Below are 13,989 nucleotides of genomic sequence, written 5' to 3' on the forward strand. Positions count from 1 at the left end.
TTCAACATGCTTGTTACTTTTTCCATGCATGTGCTAGATCTAATTAATATGTGACACGGACATATAACTAATACTCTAGTATATTAACATTAAAATAATATATATACTTCAAGAATAACATTAAAATTTCTAACACGTAACTTAAAAAACAAAGCATAAGCATTTTAGGAAAAGAAGAGAACACTTTCGTGGGGCGCCGTCAATATCATTCACCCATATAATTAAATTATAGAAGACAACAAAGTTTGACTACGTACCATTTTAATAATGAGAAATGCCCAATTGTATCCATTTAATGCCAAGAGGATTTCAAACATGTATACGTATGATCGAGAATTATATATATATAAGTAAATAATTTTATCTTTGACTTGAATTCATATTTTATTATTATATATTGTACGTAAAAGGAAAGAATGTTCAAAGTATATCGAAGAAGAAATTGTCATAGTGGAGCGTGCGAGTGGGAGGCAACGCGTTCATGAATTAATAGAGAGGTGACCCAGACAAAGTAGTGCAACTATAAATTCATGGGATACCATTCAGCTTTCTCCATTATCATCTTCTTTCTCATCTTCTTTTGCCTGAAACAAACAAACTAAGATCGATCCATCAATTAATGGCGGCTGCAATGGTTAACAAGGTGATGAGTTGGATGAGAAATTCAAACAAGAATGCAGCTGTTTTGTTGCTTATCTTGCTGTTTCTCAGCAGCTCTACCTCAACCTGCAATGCGCATCTTTCTTCCCAGTTTTACGACCACACGTGTCCGAATGCAGTCAGCACCATTCGGAGTGTTATCCGAACAGCAGTTTCACGCGAACGTCGGATGGCGGCGTCTATTGTTCGTCTCCATTTCCATGATTGTTTTGTTCAGGTATAATATATTTTTATGTGTATATATATATATATAAATTTGCGGACCAAATTAATTAATATATATGACATGCATTTAATGTTCAGGGTTGTGATGCATCAATTCTACTCAAGGATGCACCCTCTATCACAAGCGAAATAAACGCATCGCAGAATAATAATTCTGTAAGAGGTTTTGAAGTGATAGACAGTGCCAAAGCTGAGGTTGAGAAGACATGCCCTGGAGTTGTTTCCTGCGCAGATATTCTTGCGGTGGCTGCACGTGATGCATCTGTTGCTGTGGGTGGCCCATCTTGGTGTGTGAAGCTCGGAAGAAGAGATTCCACAACCGCAAGCTTAACTCTAGCCCAAACAGAACTTCCACTTGCCACTGATGACCTTCAGACACTTCTTTCTAACTTTGCTCGCAAAGGCCTTACTGCAGAAGATATGGTCGCTTTATCAGGTTAGCTCATCAACAAGTAGAATATTTTATTAAAATCATTAGGTTACTATAATATTGATTACTATAATAAATTTAAACAATATTCTAACAAAATTAATGTCCAAATGAATGCAGGTGCCCACACTTTAGGGCAAGCTCAATGCATCACATTTAAAGACCGGATATACAACGATGGGAGTGATATTGATGCTGGATTTGCTAGCACTCGCCAGCGCCGTTGTCCAGCTACGGGCGGCGATCAAAACTTGGCAGCACTTGACTTGGTGACTCCAAATTCTTTTGACAATAACTACTTCAAGAATTTAATTCAAAAGAAGGGTCTCCTTGCCTCAGATCAAATCCTCTTTAGTGGAGGGTCGACAGACAGCGTTGTTTCCAAATATAGTAGAAGCCCTGCCACTTTCAAGTCTGATTTTGCATCCGCCATGATTAAAATGAGTGAAATTGATCTTCTCACTGGTTCAGCTGGGCAGATAAGAAGGATTTGTAGTGCTGTTAACTAGTTAAAACTGCTCTTTCCCAAATACTCACAAGTACTACTATATGTAACAACTTGTTCTGCTCCTCCAATATGTCAGTTATTTGTTTATATATATATTGGAATTATCGCAAGTGTAAAATTGAAAAATTTTACATATTGTTAATTGTAATGAGATTCATTGTATTATATTAATTCTCCCCGACTTTAAAAAACAAACAAGTTATATCTTCAACGAAGAGATACAAAAGAAGTTTCTATATATAGCCACTTCGATATTACCCTATGTGATTATATGTGGAATGTGACTAGGCATTTAACTATCCCTAGAATAAAATAGAACTACGTACCCTCTTAATTTGTTGCAGTGCTTCTTGGTGCAAGACTAGCTAGCTACAACTTGTCATCAGAGAGAGAGAGATCAGGGCCGGCTAGACCACTAAGTGAGTGAGGCACTCGCCTAGGGCTCCTGGATTAATAAGGCCCAAAAACAAAAAAAATTTGCACAAAAAAATTTTTAATAATTTTTTTTTTTTTTTTGTAATTTAAGGCCTTTTTTAAAAAAAAAAAATTAGGCCTAAATTTTTTATTTTAATAATAACTTAAGGCCTCTAATCATGATAAGTAAATAATTTAAAAAATGCCTCAATTTAAGAAGGCCCCAATATAATAAGCCCATCGTAAAATAAGACCAATTAACCAAGAAAAGCAAATATCCTTACTCTTAAAAATAGCATATCTATCTATAGATCCGAAATTATTTGATATTAAAAGATCATTTTAACCCTATCTAACCACCCACTTTCTTTCCTTTCTTTATCTCTCTCTTTTTTTCTCCACTGCCGACAACCTCCCCACTTATCTTCTTTTTTCTCTTTCCTTAGTTTCACTCAAAATAGAACGTGATGAAGAGAGATTAAGCGAGAGAGAGAGAGAGAGAGAGAGAGAGAGAGAGGCCAGGAGAGAGAGAGAGAGAGAAACATGTTTATTTCTATGCTTGATTTTTCTTGTGGGTTTTGTATGAGTTTTTGTCAATTTTTTTTCGTGGGTTTTGTTTGAAACAGGTATATCAAAAAAGTAAGGATTCATTAAAAAAAAAAATTAAAAATTAAAAATTAAAAAAATTAAAAAATTAAAAAATTAAAAATTAAAAATTAAAAATTAAAAAAAAAAATTGATTTTTTTATTGTTGTGTTTATTTTTGTAAGGACTAATAAAAATGAGAACTCTAAATAGAATAATAATAATATTAAAATAAATATTATTTAATTAATATATAAATATTTAAAAAAATAATAATAATAAGGTCCAATTTAAAAGTTTTGCCTAAGGCCCCAGAAAACATTAAGCCGGCCCTGAGAGAGACCTATGGTGATCATTAATGTTGTTACACTGTTACAGTTGATCACATGTCAAACATCAAAGTATTGGAGTCCTTGATTATTACGCTGTGTGTTAGGTTTTTAGTGTTGGCCTATTTCGATTAGGCCTGGGTATCGGTCAAAACGGTCCGGTTAAGGACCTTATCGGTTATTAACCGATAATTTTCGGTTAAACGGTTTATTAACCGATACCGAATCAATAAGAATTTTAACTGATAATTTCGGTTAAAACGGTACACGGTTAAACGGTCCGGTTAAACCGGTTAACCGATTTAACCGAGAGCTTTATATTGATTTATTTTATTGGGCCAAAAATCAAAAATGAGTTTTTTTTACTTCTGAGAGCCCAAATACTTTTTGTTGGGACCCAAATATTTGTTTTTTTGGGCTAAAAATTGAAGTTTTTTTATATTGACCCACTTCAACTTTTTTTTTTTTTATATTATAAAATACATTTTTCCAAAGCAAATGGACTAATTAACATAATGAATGCTAATTAGACTAGCAAAACTAGTTAATGAAAAATGCTTTTACCAAAGGCAAAGAAATCCCATCAAATGCCATCACTTAAAAAAAAAAACATCAAACCTACCCAAACCCAAATTAAAATAAAATTCATTAATGAATAATAAACAAAGTATTAACTAATTAAAGTCACTTAGCAAAAGGAAAATAAGTCATGGGCAACACCATTACACAAATTCAGAAACCTGTGTCACTTGTGGGAATTTGGAAACCTCTCTAAAAGACTAAACGACGCCGTTTTGGGACTAGAATTAAAAAAATAATAATAAATAAATAAATAAAAATAAAAAAAATAAAATTCAAGTTTCTTATCGGTTAAATCGGTTAACCGATAAGAACCGCTTAACAAGACCAGACCGGACCGGACCGAATTCCGGTATACTTTTTTTAACCGATAAAGATATCGGCATATCGACTACGGTTTATATCGGTTCGGTCGAAGCCGGTAGACGGCCGGTTAAACGGTAACGGTTAATTTGCCCACCCCTAATTTCGATGATCAAAACCTGGTGTCAACAAGCTTATTCTAACGTGATCTGAGACTGTTGTATAATTAAACACACCAGGCTTTATCCTAGATATGGTGGGGAGATAGAAGGAATAAACCTTTTGTAGTCAAGACTATAATATGTAATAATCTACCTAATATATTCTTTTAAAGGATATGAACTAGAAACAACAACACACTTGCAATGGTGTGATTGGATATTTAAAAGAAATTAACGTTGGAAGGTGTTGGTTCGAACTCCATGGGTAGATTTGCATTTTGTGACAATGGGAAGTAATTTTGGGTTTAGAGTTGTTGATATGTTGACATGAATGTATTTTGTACTTATTATTTTGACATTATATTTACATATGTGTATTATTGACTTTTGATGCAGTAATTGATTCAGATTTTTTGATGATCAAATATTCTTGAGTATTATATTTAATGTTTAAGATCAATATCTGTTCAATTTTTTATATCACTTGTTCTCTATGCGTTTAATGTGTATATGCATGTTCACATAGATGTGTTTAATCATTAAATTCAACCTAGACCTAGTACTTTAGCGGTTTAATACAATTAGTAAGTGATTCTTTGAGATTTTGCATTGAGTTGTAAGCTTTGATGATTCTTGTCACATAATTGCCAAATGGAGAATTTGTTAGGTTTTATGTTGTTGGCAAATTTAGTGTCAAAATGTTGTGTTGTAAGTCTAGGTTTAGGCTTTAAGTCAGTTGTTAGGATGAGGTTTAAAACTTGGTTCAAATTGAAGATCATAATAGCCCCCTCACAACCTCGATTGAATGGCATTCGAACGAGGCAATTTTACAATGTTCAAAAATTCAAGGCATAATGCTTGATTGCAAGCCTGTTTGAAACGCATTCGATCCTAAGAACAAGTTCCAGAATACATCGATCGCAAGCCACTCGAATGGAGGATTTCAAGGATTCAAAATTTCAAGCTCCCGAAAGGCTCGATCACAAGGACGATTACACCTGGTTCGAACGTGGTTGAATCACAATATTTCACAAAGATCTCGTTGAGAATCTCATTCACAAGCAAGCTCGAAGATGGTTTGAACGAGATAATTATCAAGCAAAATTTAAGACACTCGATGGTAACGATGATTGAACGACATCTCATGCAATAAGTTTTAGAACCCTAGTTGTCGTTCGAACATGATTTACTCTTATTCAAACGCAACCGACTTAGATAGTGTTATTTCTAAACCTACTTGAACATTAAAGCTCAATTTTCCCGAGGACTATATAAGACTCGTATATAAGTCACGATTTGCACTTTGAGATAGAGCAGCTTGTGCGAGTGGTGTTGAACTGTGGGATTAAATTTATAAATCCAAGCATGAACTATCATTAATTAGAGTACACACATCAATTTAGTTATTGGAATGAGAAAAATAATCTCTTTATCCTATATATCATTATAATTAAGTTGATAACTTCAAATGGCCTCGGCATAATTGGGAGTGCTCAAGAAATTACTCATTATGAAGTCCACAACAACAAAATGCTTGGTGATAGTGAAAGCGGAATGCAAAGAGCTGGTAAGGGTTGGAGCCATCAAACTTGCACTCAGCCACACCCACACTTCTTTTTCCAGCATCCCCTCCAAAAACCGTCAGGCAATTTCCTGTACTACTAGACTGCCAGAATCAGAAATCACGATGGTTGAACTTCTGCGGTGCATTAATGGATTTCCAGTCAGCCTCGGTTAAGCTTTCCAATGAGCTCAACAACCGAAGGCTCACCTTGCCATGCTTGTCCACATAGAGATAGCTTTCACCCCCTGAGCATTTATCCATGTAATTGCTAAATCTGTAGTAAATATATATATATATATATATATATATATATATATATATATATATGACTTACGTATCAACACCTTTTTTGCATCTTTTAAATAGGATTTTCAATAATAATTGTCAAAGCTAATAATTAAGAAATGAGGAATTTAATTAAGCTAATATAATTATTTTATATATATATATATTCAGAAATCCAAAAGAACATGCAAAGGATTAATATCGCAGGTACCTATGATAGCCAGAAGCTGAACCCGAAGTAGATTTCCAGCCAAAATAAGCATTGAGGGAGGTTGACTCGCCACCTTTAACATTGGGAACAGAGTAAACGCCTCTATCATTCAAATCCACAAAGTCAGATTGCAAAGCACCTGCGATTAGAGTGTCGTCAAATGCTGTCATGTGGGGAAAATCTTCAGTGGCAGGGCATTTGGTTGTGTCACATTTGGAGCACTGGCTGCACAGCTTCTCACTCTTCAAACCATTAATGACATTGGAATAAGTCATGCTGATGATCACCAGCACAACTAGGCAAAGAGAGAGGCACTTTTTAGCCAAGTTTGATATACTTTTCTGTCTCTATGATTCTTAGCTTAGTTGAGATATATTCATGCATTTATATGTATATATGCTGTCTTTTTCTTGCTTTTATCGAGGTTGTTTGTTTCTTTTAAGATGATAACATCCATGAAGGTGGAGTTGGTTTTGGTGTTATTAGCCGTTTTCCATTCTTGTACCTTATTTTATTTTTAGTTGCTTTTAACTTTTATTTTGTGATTCCGTAGCTTGGATTCAAAAAAAAATTGAATCACATTAAGTGTCACTCAAGAATTTGCCAAAATGTTCAGTCAAAAAAAATTAAAAATTGCCGACAGCATAAGCCTTGTCAAAGTGCCAGCAAGATATGAGGCAGCTGGGTCAATTGTTTTACTTCGTTTGTCTCCACTAAGATCTTAGTACCTTTAGCTTTAGGTTCGAAATTTTGTTTGAAATTTGAAATAAATACAAATTAGAGGATAAAAATTGGGTGTCATGACTTGGTCGGTCCAATATTCCTTCAATGGGTTTGTTTACTTTTCAAGATTGTAAAGGGCCATCTCAATTAATTAACTTCTTCGAACTGTTAAAGGTCCTCCTATGCATTTTAAGGGAAGAGATAAATTTAGTCTCTAAGTTTTCAATATTAGATTTTAATTTAATTCTAAGTTTCTAATTTTGACACTTAATTAATTAGTTTGTTTACAATAATTTTAAATATCAACCTAGCTACCCTCCAATTTATTGATTTATTGTATGTCACATGTCTCATTTTGACACATCATGCACACATTAAAGGTTGTTGGGGGCCACTTTCTTAAATCCAATAAATGCCGGTCCACATTATATGTCAAGCCAAAGAAATTCCCAATCAAAGAAGTGCACTTATAATAGTTTAAATATGCATATTTTCTTTAATTAAAGTAAGCATTATCATAATTTGTTAGGGATCTAATTCTTGCATTTTATACTTAGTTTTGGAATACTGTTTGATCATTAAACTTAAGTCTAAAATGATGTATTAATGCAAGAAATCGCCTTTGGTTTGAATTGGGCTACTTTCAATGGATTTCAATCAAGTCAAAAGAAAGAAACAACTCCTTAAATATTAAAAAAGAAGGCCCAAGATTTCAGCCCATTATCTTTAAAAGAAGAAAACTTGTGTGGAATGAACTTGATGATCAAATTTGAAAAGTTTACTATGAGGAAGAAATATATTATTGGAGAAAGTCGAATAAAAAATTAAAAAAAAAAAAGAAAAAAAAAAAAGAAAGAAGAAGGGAGATGCTAAAAGGTAGGGGTGAAAAGGCGGGCCGCTAACTGCTAACCGTACTTTTGCAGGTGGCAACACCCCACGATCCCCACCCTAAAGGATATGATATGATATTGTTAGTTTTGGGCCAAGCCCACACGGTTTTAGTATTGAGTTTATTCCCAAAAGGCATATACCATTTAGAGAGCATATTTCATATAAACACATTATTTTATCCACACCCAGACAATATGGGACGTCACAAATGCGGTTAGAAAAAACCATTAACCACCTATATATATGAAACAATATTGTTTTTGTGTTTAAAATTTTAAATATATATAAAAATGTATAAAAATCTAAAAATGATATCGTATATAGTATGATGTTATCGTTTTACCATAAAAACAACATTATTTTTTCTTTTAAAAATCAGTTTGCGGTTATTAGAGTTACTAAACGGTTACAATTAGTGGTTTTAGTCAGTAACCGCATCTTCACCCCTACTAAAAGGAGTTGAAATTTCAATTATTCTTAAAAATAATTATCATTATTACCATTTCCCATGTACTATTATTTCCCTTTTTCTTACCCTATATTACCTCCCAGTAAAAATCCTTCTTTGGGATTTTGTTAAAAGGGTTTAGATGCATGACTCAATTCCTTAATTATCAGATTATTTAAATATAATGAGAAACTTTCCACTTCCCAATCCCAATTTCCTCATAATAAACAACATCAAGCCTGGTGTTATAACTTATAACTAATTGATCCCAAAATCATGCTTGAGATGAACTCGATCGGGTAGAAATTGGACAATTATTTGGAGAAATAAGAAATGGAATGATTTTGACGTGTCATATAGCTTTGAATAAAACAAATTCAGGCCCATTTGGTTAACCACTTATTCAAATTTATGACTTCTATTTTGTTTTCTAGTGTTTGGTTGATTAATGCATGGTATTTCGAGTTAGCATTCCATTCTCTAGTATCTTTCATGAGATTCACATGAATATTCCAATTCGATTTTATACTAGAAAAAATAAATGAATTTGTGGTTTGATTTGCTCAATGAGATAAAATATAATTATCAGAAACAAAATATAATTAATTTTTGGGTTAAATACTCTTTTGCCCCCTAGGATTTAAACACTTTATTTTTCTCTCTTAGGATTTCATTTTTATCGTAGGAAGTACTTATGATTTTCATAAAGATGGAGATGGTACCTCCGTTAAAATTTCGCCCAAAACTTAACAGCATGCCACGTCAGCACCAATAAAAAATCACCATCTGTCATATAATTAAAATTTTTAAAAATATATTATTTAAAAAGATTAAAAATATATATTTTTTTAAAAAAAAAAAGAAAAAATTGGGAGTGGCTCCTTGGCCATTTGGGGGGGTGATTGGCCACCCCCTTTGACCATGGGGGTTTGGGAGTGGCACAGCCAGATGGGAAAAAAATTTGGGGGTGGTTTCGGCAACCCCCTTTGGCCATGGGGGTGGCCGAGCCACCCCCATCTGACCGGTTTTGGGGTGGCTCAACAGTGGGGGTGACGAGTAGATGGGGGTGGGGCACCCCCCAACTAGCCAAGGGGGTGGCTACAGCCACCACAATTTTTTTTTTTTTTTTTTTGAAAATATAATTTTTTAATCTTTTTAATTTTTAAAAAAAAATTAATTATATGACACGTGGCAATTTTTGATTGGTTCTGATGTGGTGTTTTGTTAAGTTTTGGACGCAATTTTAATGGAAGTACTATCTCCCTTTTTATGAAAAACACATGTACCTACTTTGATAAAAATGAAACCCTAAAGAGAGAAAAGATAAAGTATTTAACCCTTAATCTTTTTTAGCACTTGACTTTTTTGCATATTCAATTGTTCAAAAAATAATTAGCAAAATAGAGACATATTTTTACCCATATTTTTTTAGTCTAATTTCTATAGAATAGAGACGAAGTGAGTGGAGGGACCAAACCAAAACTTTTCATTTGGAGAGAGACTATATGTATATATATAACTTAATGAAAAAATTTAAAATAAAAATATTGAAAACCAGGAGCCCCCTTGGTATTGGGTCCATCCTTGGGGGAGGGGGGTGGCTAGCCACCTCTTTTGAAAAATTTGCTTATAGTTTATAGTTTAGTATAAATATAGCCCAAAGTTTTAGACTTGGCCCCTATCCTATTGATTGTCTTGCCCTATTCTACTAATTGTCTGGTCTCTATTCTACCAGACTACAATAAACTTATTTTTACTTTTCAAATATCTTGTGAACTTTATATTACATCAATTACTTATTTTTATTGCTCAAACAAAAAATTCACAATAATACTTATTACCAAACGGAATATCTTAAAACTTTAAGGCCCCATTTGGTAAGGGACATTGTAGGTAGTTTTTGGTTTGGAAGTGATTGATGTGGTATAAGGTAAAAATAATTTTTTAATTTTTTTATAGAAAAGTGAAAAACAAAAAAAAACAAAAATGTTTTGTAATGAATTTTTTATTTGAATAATAATAAAAAGTGATTTATATGATATAAAAAATAAAAGATAATGGGGAGTTGAAATTTTGGCATGGCCATCGCCAAACAAGGCCTTAGCCATTGACAAGGGCGCCATCTACTAATTCCAAAGAAGAAAAACGTGAAAGGAAGCAAAGAAAGTGAAGAAGCGTCGCCATCTTTTGCAACAGAAGAAGGCAAAAATTTAGCGGAATATCTTTTTCTCCAAAGTGATTGATGGTTGGTGTTTTCATTATTTTTGTCATTTTGTGAATCTTTTTTACATGTTTTTTGTCATTTACTCAAATCTTTTTTTCTCTTTTTCTCTTTTTAGAAGTTAACATTAAATTCAACTTTTTAAAATTTCTAATATTAAACTATCTTATTAAAATATTTGGTTTCCATCTTTTCTCCATCTCTTATTCGTCTTCCTACAAAAGATGAGCAAATTCACCGTTAAATCTCTATGACTCACATGTAAATTCTACAAATCTAATGATAAATTTACAAAAGAGATTGACAATGATATTAAAAAATTATGGAGAAACTTCACTTTGACCCCCTGAACTTTCACTCGATTTACAAACCCCCCTTGAACTTCTAAATCTCTCATTTTGGACCCCTAAACTTTCAATTATTCTCAATGTGGACCCTTCTGTCAGATTTTAAACGTTACATAACGTTTATACCCTTGACTGTATAAAATTTCAACTTTCAAAACGTTTTTTTATTTTAAAAAAAAATGAAAATCAATGACATCTTGGTCTTTTTTTTTGTATTTTTAAAAGCTAAAATTGACGGAAGGGTTCTAATTAAGAGTAATTAAAAGTTCAGGGTCCAAAATCAGAGATTTAGAAGTTTAGAGAGAGTTTGTAAAATCGAGTGGAAGTTCAAGGGGTCAAAGTAAAGTTTCCCCAAAAACTATCAAAATGATATTTTCCCTATCTATTTATATGTATATCCTGTAAATTGAAGTAAATAAATGACAAATTAAAGACTATAAGAGTAAATTCAATATAACTACATATTAAAGCTCATGTTCAACTTGTTGCTTTGAGGCTCCCGTTCTTTCAAGTGTTTACAAAGAACTTTTAACTTATTGATGTGTTCGGATTATGATTATTCACACTTCTTCAAGGCCAAGTTTTGAAAAGTTTAATTATGATGAATCCATTTCTCTTTTTGTAACTAGTCCATTGCGCCTAGCCGGTGTCGTTGTTTATAAATGAGTGCCGATTGTTCCCCTTTTTACTGTAACTATATATAGAACAAGTGTTTTCAGCTATGAATATTGTCAAAACTAAGATTTACAACAAAATCGAAGATAAATTTCTAACCGATTCTTTGAAGGTACATATCGAAAGAGAAATCATTACGAAATTTAGTACTGGTTCAATTTAAAAGAATGTCGAATTCAATTTTGATAGGTCATTCAATACTTAAAAATTGAAATATATTTTCTTTTTGTTTATATTATGTTAACACTAAATCGATACTGATTTTATTTATATATATATATTTATTAATTTAATCTTCAATTTTTATATAGTTTTTATTCATACTTTAATTAGTATATTTCTCAATCATGCTCCGTCCCTACTATAAATGACAAATGAAAGTACTGCGCAAGAGGGCTTGTACTTTTTAAACATGTCGCATACACTATTCCGAGACTGCACATGCTATGTTCTATCAAAATCTCGATTTTGTCCTCTGTACAAATTTGTAAACATTGAAGCACGGTAAATAATTTACCCAATCTAATATCCGTACGTGTAACAAGTTATGTTTTATGCAGTAAAAAGTAAAAATCGGTTTTTGGTAGTACATCAAAAGATTATATAATTTACCGAACTAAATTGGATTTTTTTTTTTTTTAAGGTCAATTCACAACCAACGCTGGCAACACAGCACAACCGAACAAATGCAACTGTATTCGAATTCTAAAATTAATCATGAATCATGTCTTGGGAGAATACTTGGTCGAATTCAATTTTTGACTCCGTCGCCAGTGCGGTCAACATTAAGGTGGTTGTAACAATGACCGATCGCTACAACCAATTTCGTTGGCAGTTTATTTTTTATTGTTTTTGAAAATTTTCTCTAAAGACTGTGACTTTAATTACCGTCAAGATTGAATTTTCTCTTCAATCTTTCTTTATAATTGTAATGTTATTGTTCTAACTCATCCATATTAAAATAAATAAATAAAATTGGACATGATAAAGTTGCATGTTATGCATAGAAGTACTTTACATCTCCTCCCTCTAATTGCAGGGAATTTAACAAACAAATCTATAAAAAAGAAGAAGAAGAAGACAAGGATATTAATTTGTGACAATTACATGGGTACCCAGAGGGGGGATATTGCATTTCTAGGCACCAGAAACACATGAGAAGAGTCTATGGCTCCTAAACCGCACAAGTTGCTTGGGGTTGGGAGGAGGGCGTGCAAATTCCATTCTCGTATCTTCAGCCGGCGAGAACCCGACAGAAAAGGCTCCGGCGGACTTGTGTCGCCGGTGACCGTTGCTCTCGATATGCAAGCCACCAATCTTTTCGGTTGATGAAGACATCTTGTACAGGTGGCTCTGGTCAGTGGTGTAGAAGTCGGCTATATTGTAGGTTTGAGCTGCCTCGGAGGAGAGGTGGCTGTATTGCCGGCGAAATCTAGTTTTCTTGATTGCCTTGTAGACCATGGGGATGAGACCCTCCATTTCTGTGGCGGCCGATTTTTGCTAGCTGGGTATACTTTCTTTTTGCTGGAGGAAAAAGAGGTAGGGAGAGAGGCAATATATGAAGAGGACTTTGGGGCCTATTGGGAGGGTTGGTGTGTGATATATACTTCTCCTATCTTTTCTTAGAAGAAGCAAGCAAGTCTTTGACACGTCATTTTGATTTTTGGCTCTGACAGAGGAGATAATCATTTGCCCACAGAAATCTTTCCTTCTTTTTTTTAATGGAAAATCTCATAAAGCAACGACCTTTTTTATTCATTTATGTTAATCTTTTGAAAACATAAAAATGAACAACAAAACAGAAGCATTTAGAGGGGTATGATAAATAGAGATAATTATTATGAGAAGAGATTAATAAAGGTGGCATATTTGGTTAGATTATGTGTTCGTTAAGTAACGCTGCGATGAACTTATTCGAGGTACAGTCTAAAAGACGACAAGCTTATTATTAGTGGCGGTGGTAGCTCAGTTGTCTCAAAAAAACTACGAATTCAACTCTCAAAATGAGAATTTTCAATCCTATTAATACTAAAGAATGGTGCACTTACTCTCGTTTTCTTACACAATTTTTTCATACTCATAGGTGGTTTTTAAAACCATCATTGAATTTGTACTTCGAAAAGACGACAAGCTTATTATTAGTGGTGGTAATAGTTCAGTTATCTCAAGAAAACTACGAATTCAACTCTCAAAATAAGAATTTGCAATCCTATTAGTATTGAGGAATGGTGCACTTACTCTCGTTTTCTTACGCAATTTTTTCATACCCATAGGTGATTTTTAAAACCACCGTTGAATTCTCAAATCCAATTGTGATTTTAAAAGCCACCTATGAATGTTGAAAAATTGTATAAAAAAATGAAAGTGTAGCATTATTCATTAGTATTAGCCGCATTAAATTTCAAAAAATAAAAAAGTATTAGCCGCATT

At 33.1% G+C, this 13,989-nt stretch overlaps 2 protein-coding genes across 2 annotated transcripts; one reads left to right on the forward strand and one right to left on the reverse strand.

Annotated features, from left to right (window-relative positions):
• Positions 1–655: 655 nt before the first annotated feature.
• Positions 656–1,873, forward strand: LOC132179369 (lignin-forming anionic peroxidase-like). The gene is made up of 3 exons (XM_059592082.1): positions 656–877; positions 964–1,321; positions 1,436–1,873. The coding sequence occupies exons 1-3, from the start codon at positions 656–658 to the stop codon at positions 1,822–1,824; spliced, it is 969 nt and encodes a 322-aa protein (XP_059448065.1). The 3' UTR covers positions 1,825–1,873.
• Positions 1,874–12,580: 10,707 nt separating this feature from the next.
• Positions 12,581–13,116, reverse strand: LOC132179660 (uncharacterized). Its single transcript, XM_059592415.1, has one exon. It carries the CDS (start codon positions 13,036–13,038, stop codon positions 12,697–12,699), a length of 342 nt encoding a protein of 113 aa, XP_059448398.1. The 5' UTR covers positions 13,039–13,116; the 3' UTR covers positions 12,581–12,696.
• Between the last annotated feature and the right edge of the window lie 873 nt (positions 13,117–13,989).

The sequence above is a fragment of the Corylus avellana genome, chromosome ca4, assembly GCF_901000735.1.
Source record: "Corylus avellana chromosome ca4, CavTom2PMs-1.0".
Classification (NCBI taxonomy): Eukaryota; Viridiplantae; Streptophyta; class Magnoliopsida; order Fagales; family Betulaceae; genus Corylus; species Corylus avellana.

Excerpts from the sequence above, each read along its gene's own strand:
- LOC132179660 (XM_059592415.1), bottom strand. The coding sequence starts at position 13,038 with ATGGAGGGTCTCATCCCCATGGTCTACAAGGCAATCAAGAAAACTAGA.
- LOC132179369 (XM_059592082.1), top strand. The coding sequence starts at position 656 with ATGAGAAATTCAAACAAGAATGCAGCTGTTTTGTTGCTTATCTTGCTG. Across the intron at positions 878-963 it reads TCCATGATTGTTTTGTTCAG|GGTTGTGATGCATCAATTCT; the intron begins GTATAATATATT and ends TTTAATGTTCAG. Across the intron at positions 1,322-1,435 it reads AGATATGGTCGCTTTATCAG|GTGCCCACACTTTAGGGCAA; the intron begins GTTAGCTCATCA and ends AAATGAATGCAG.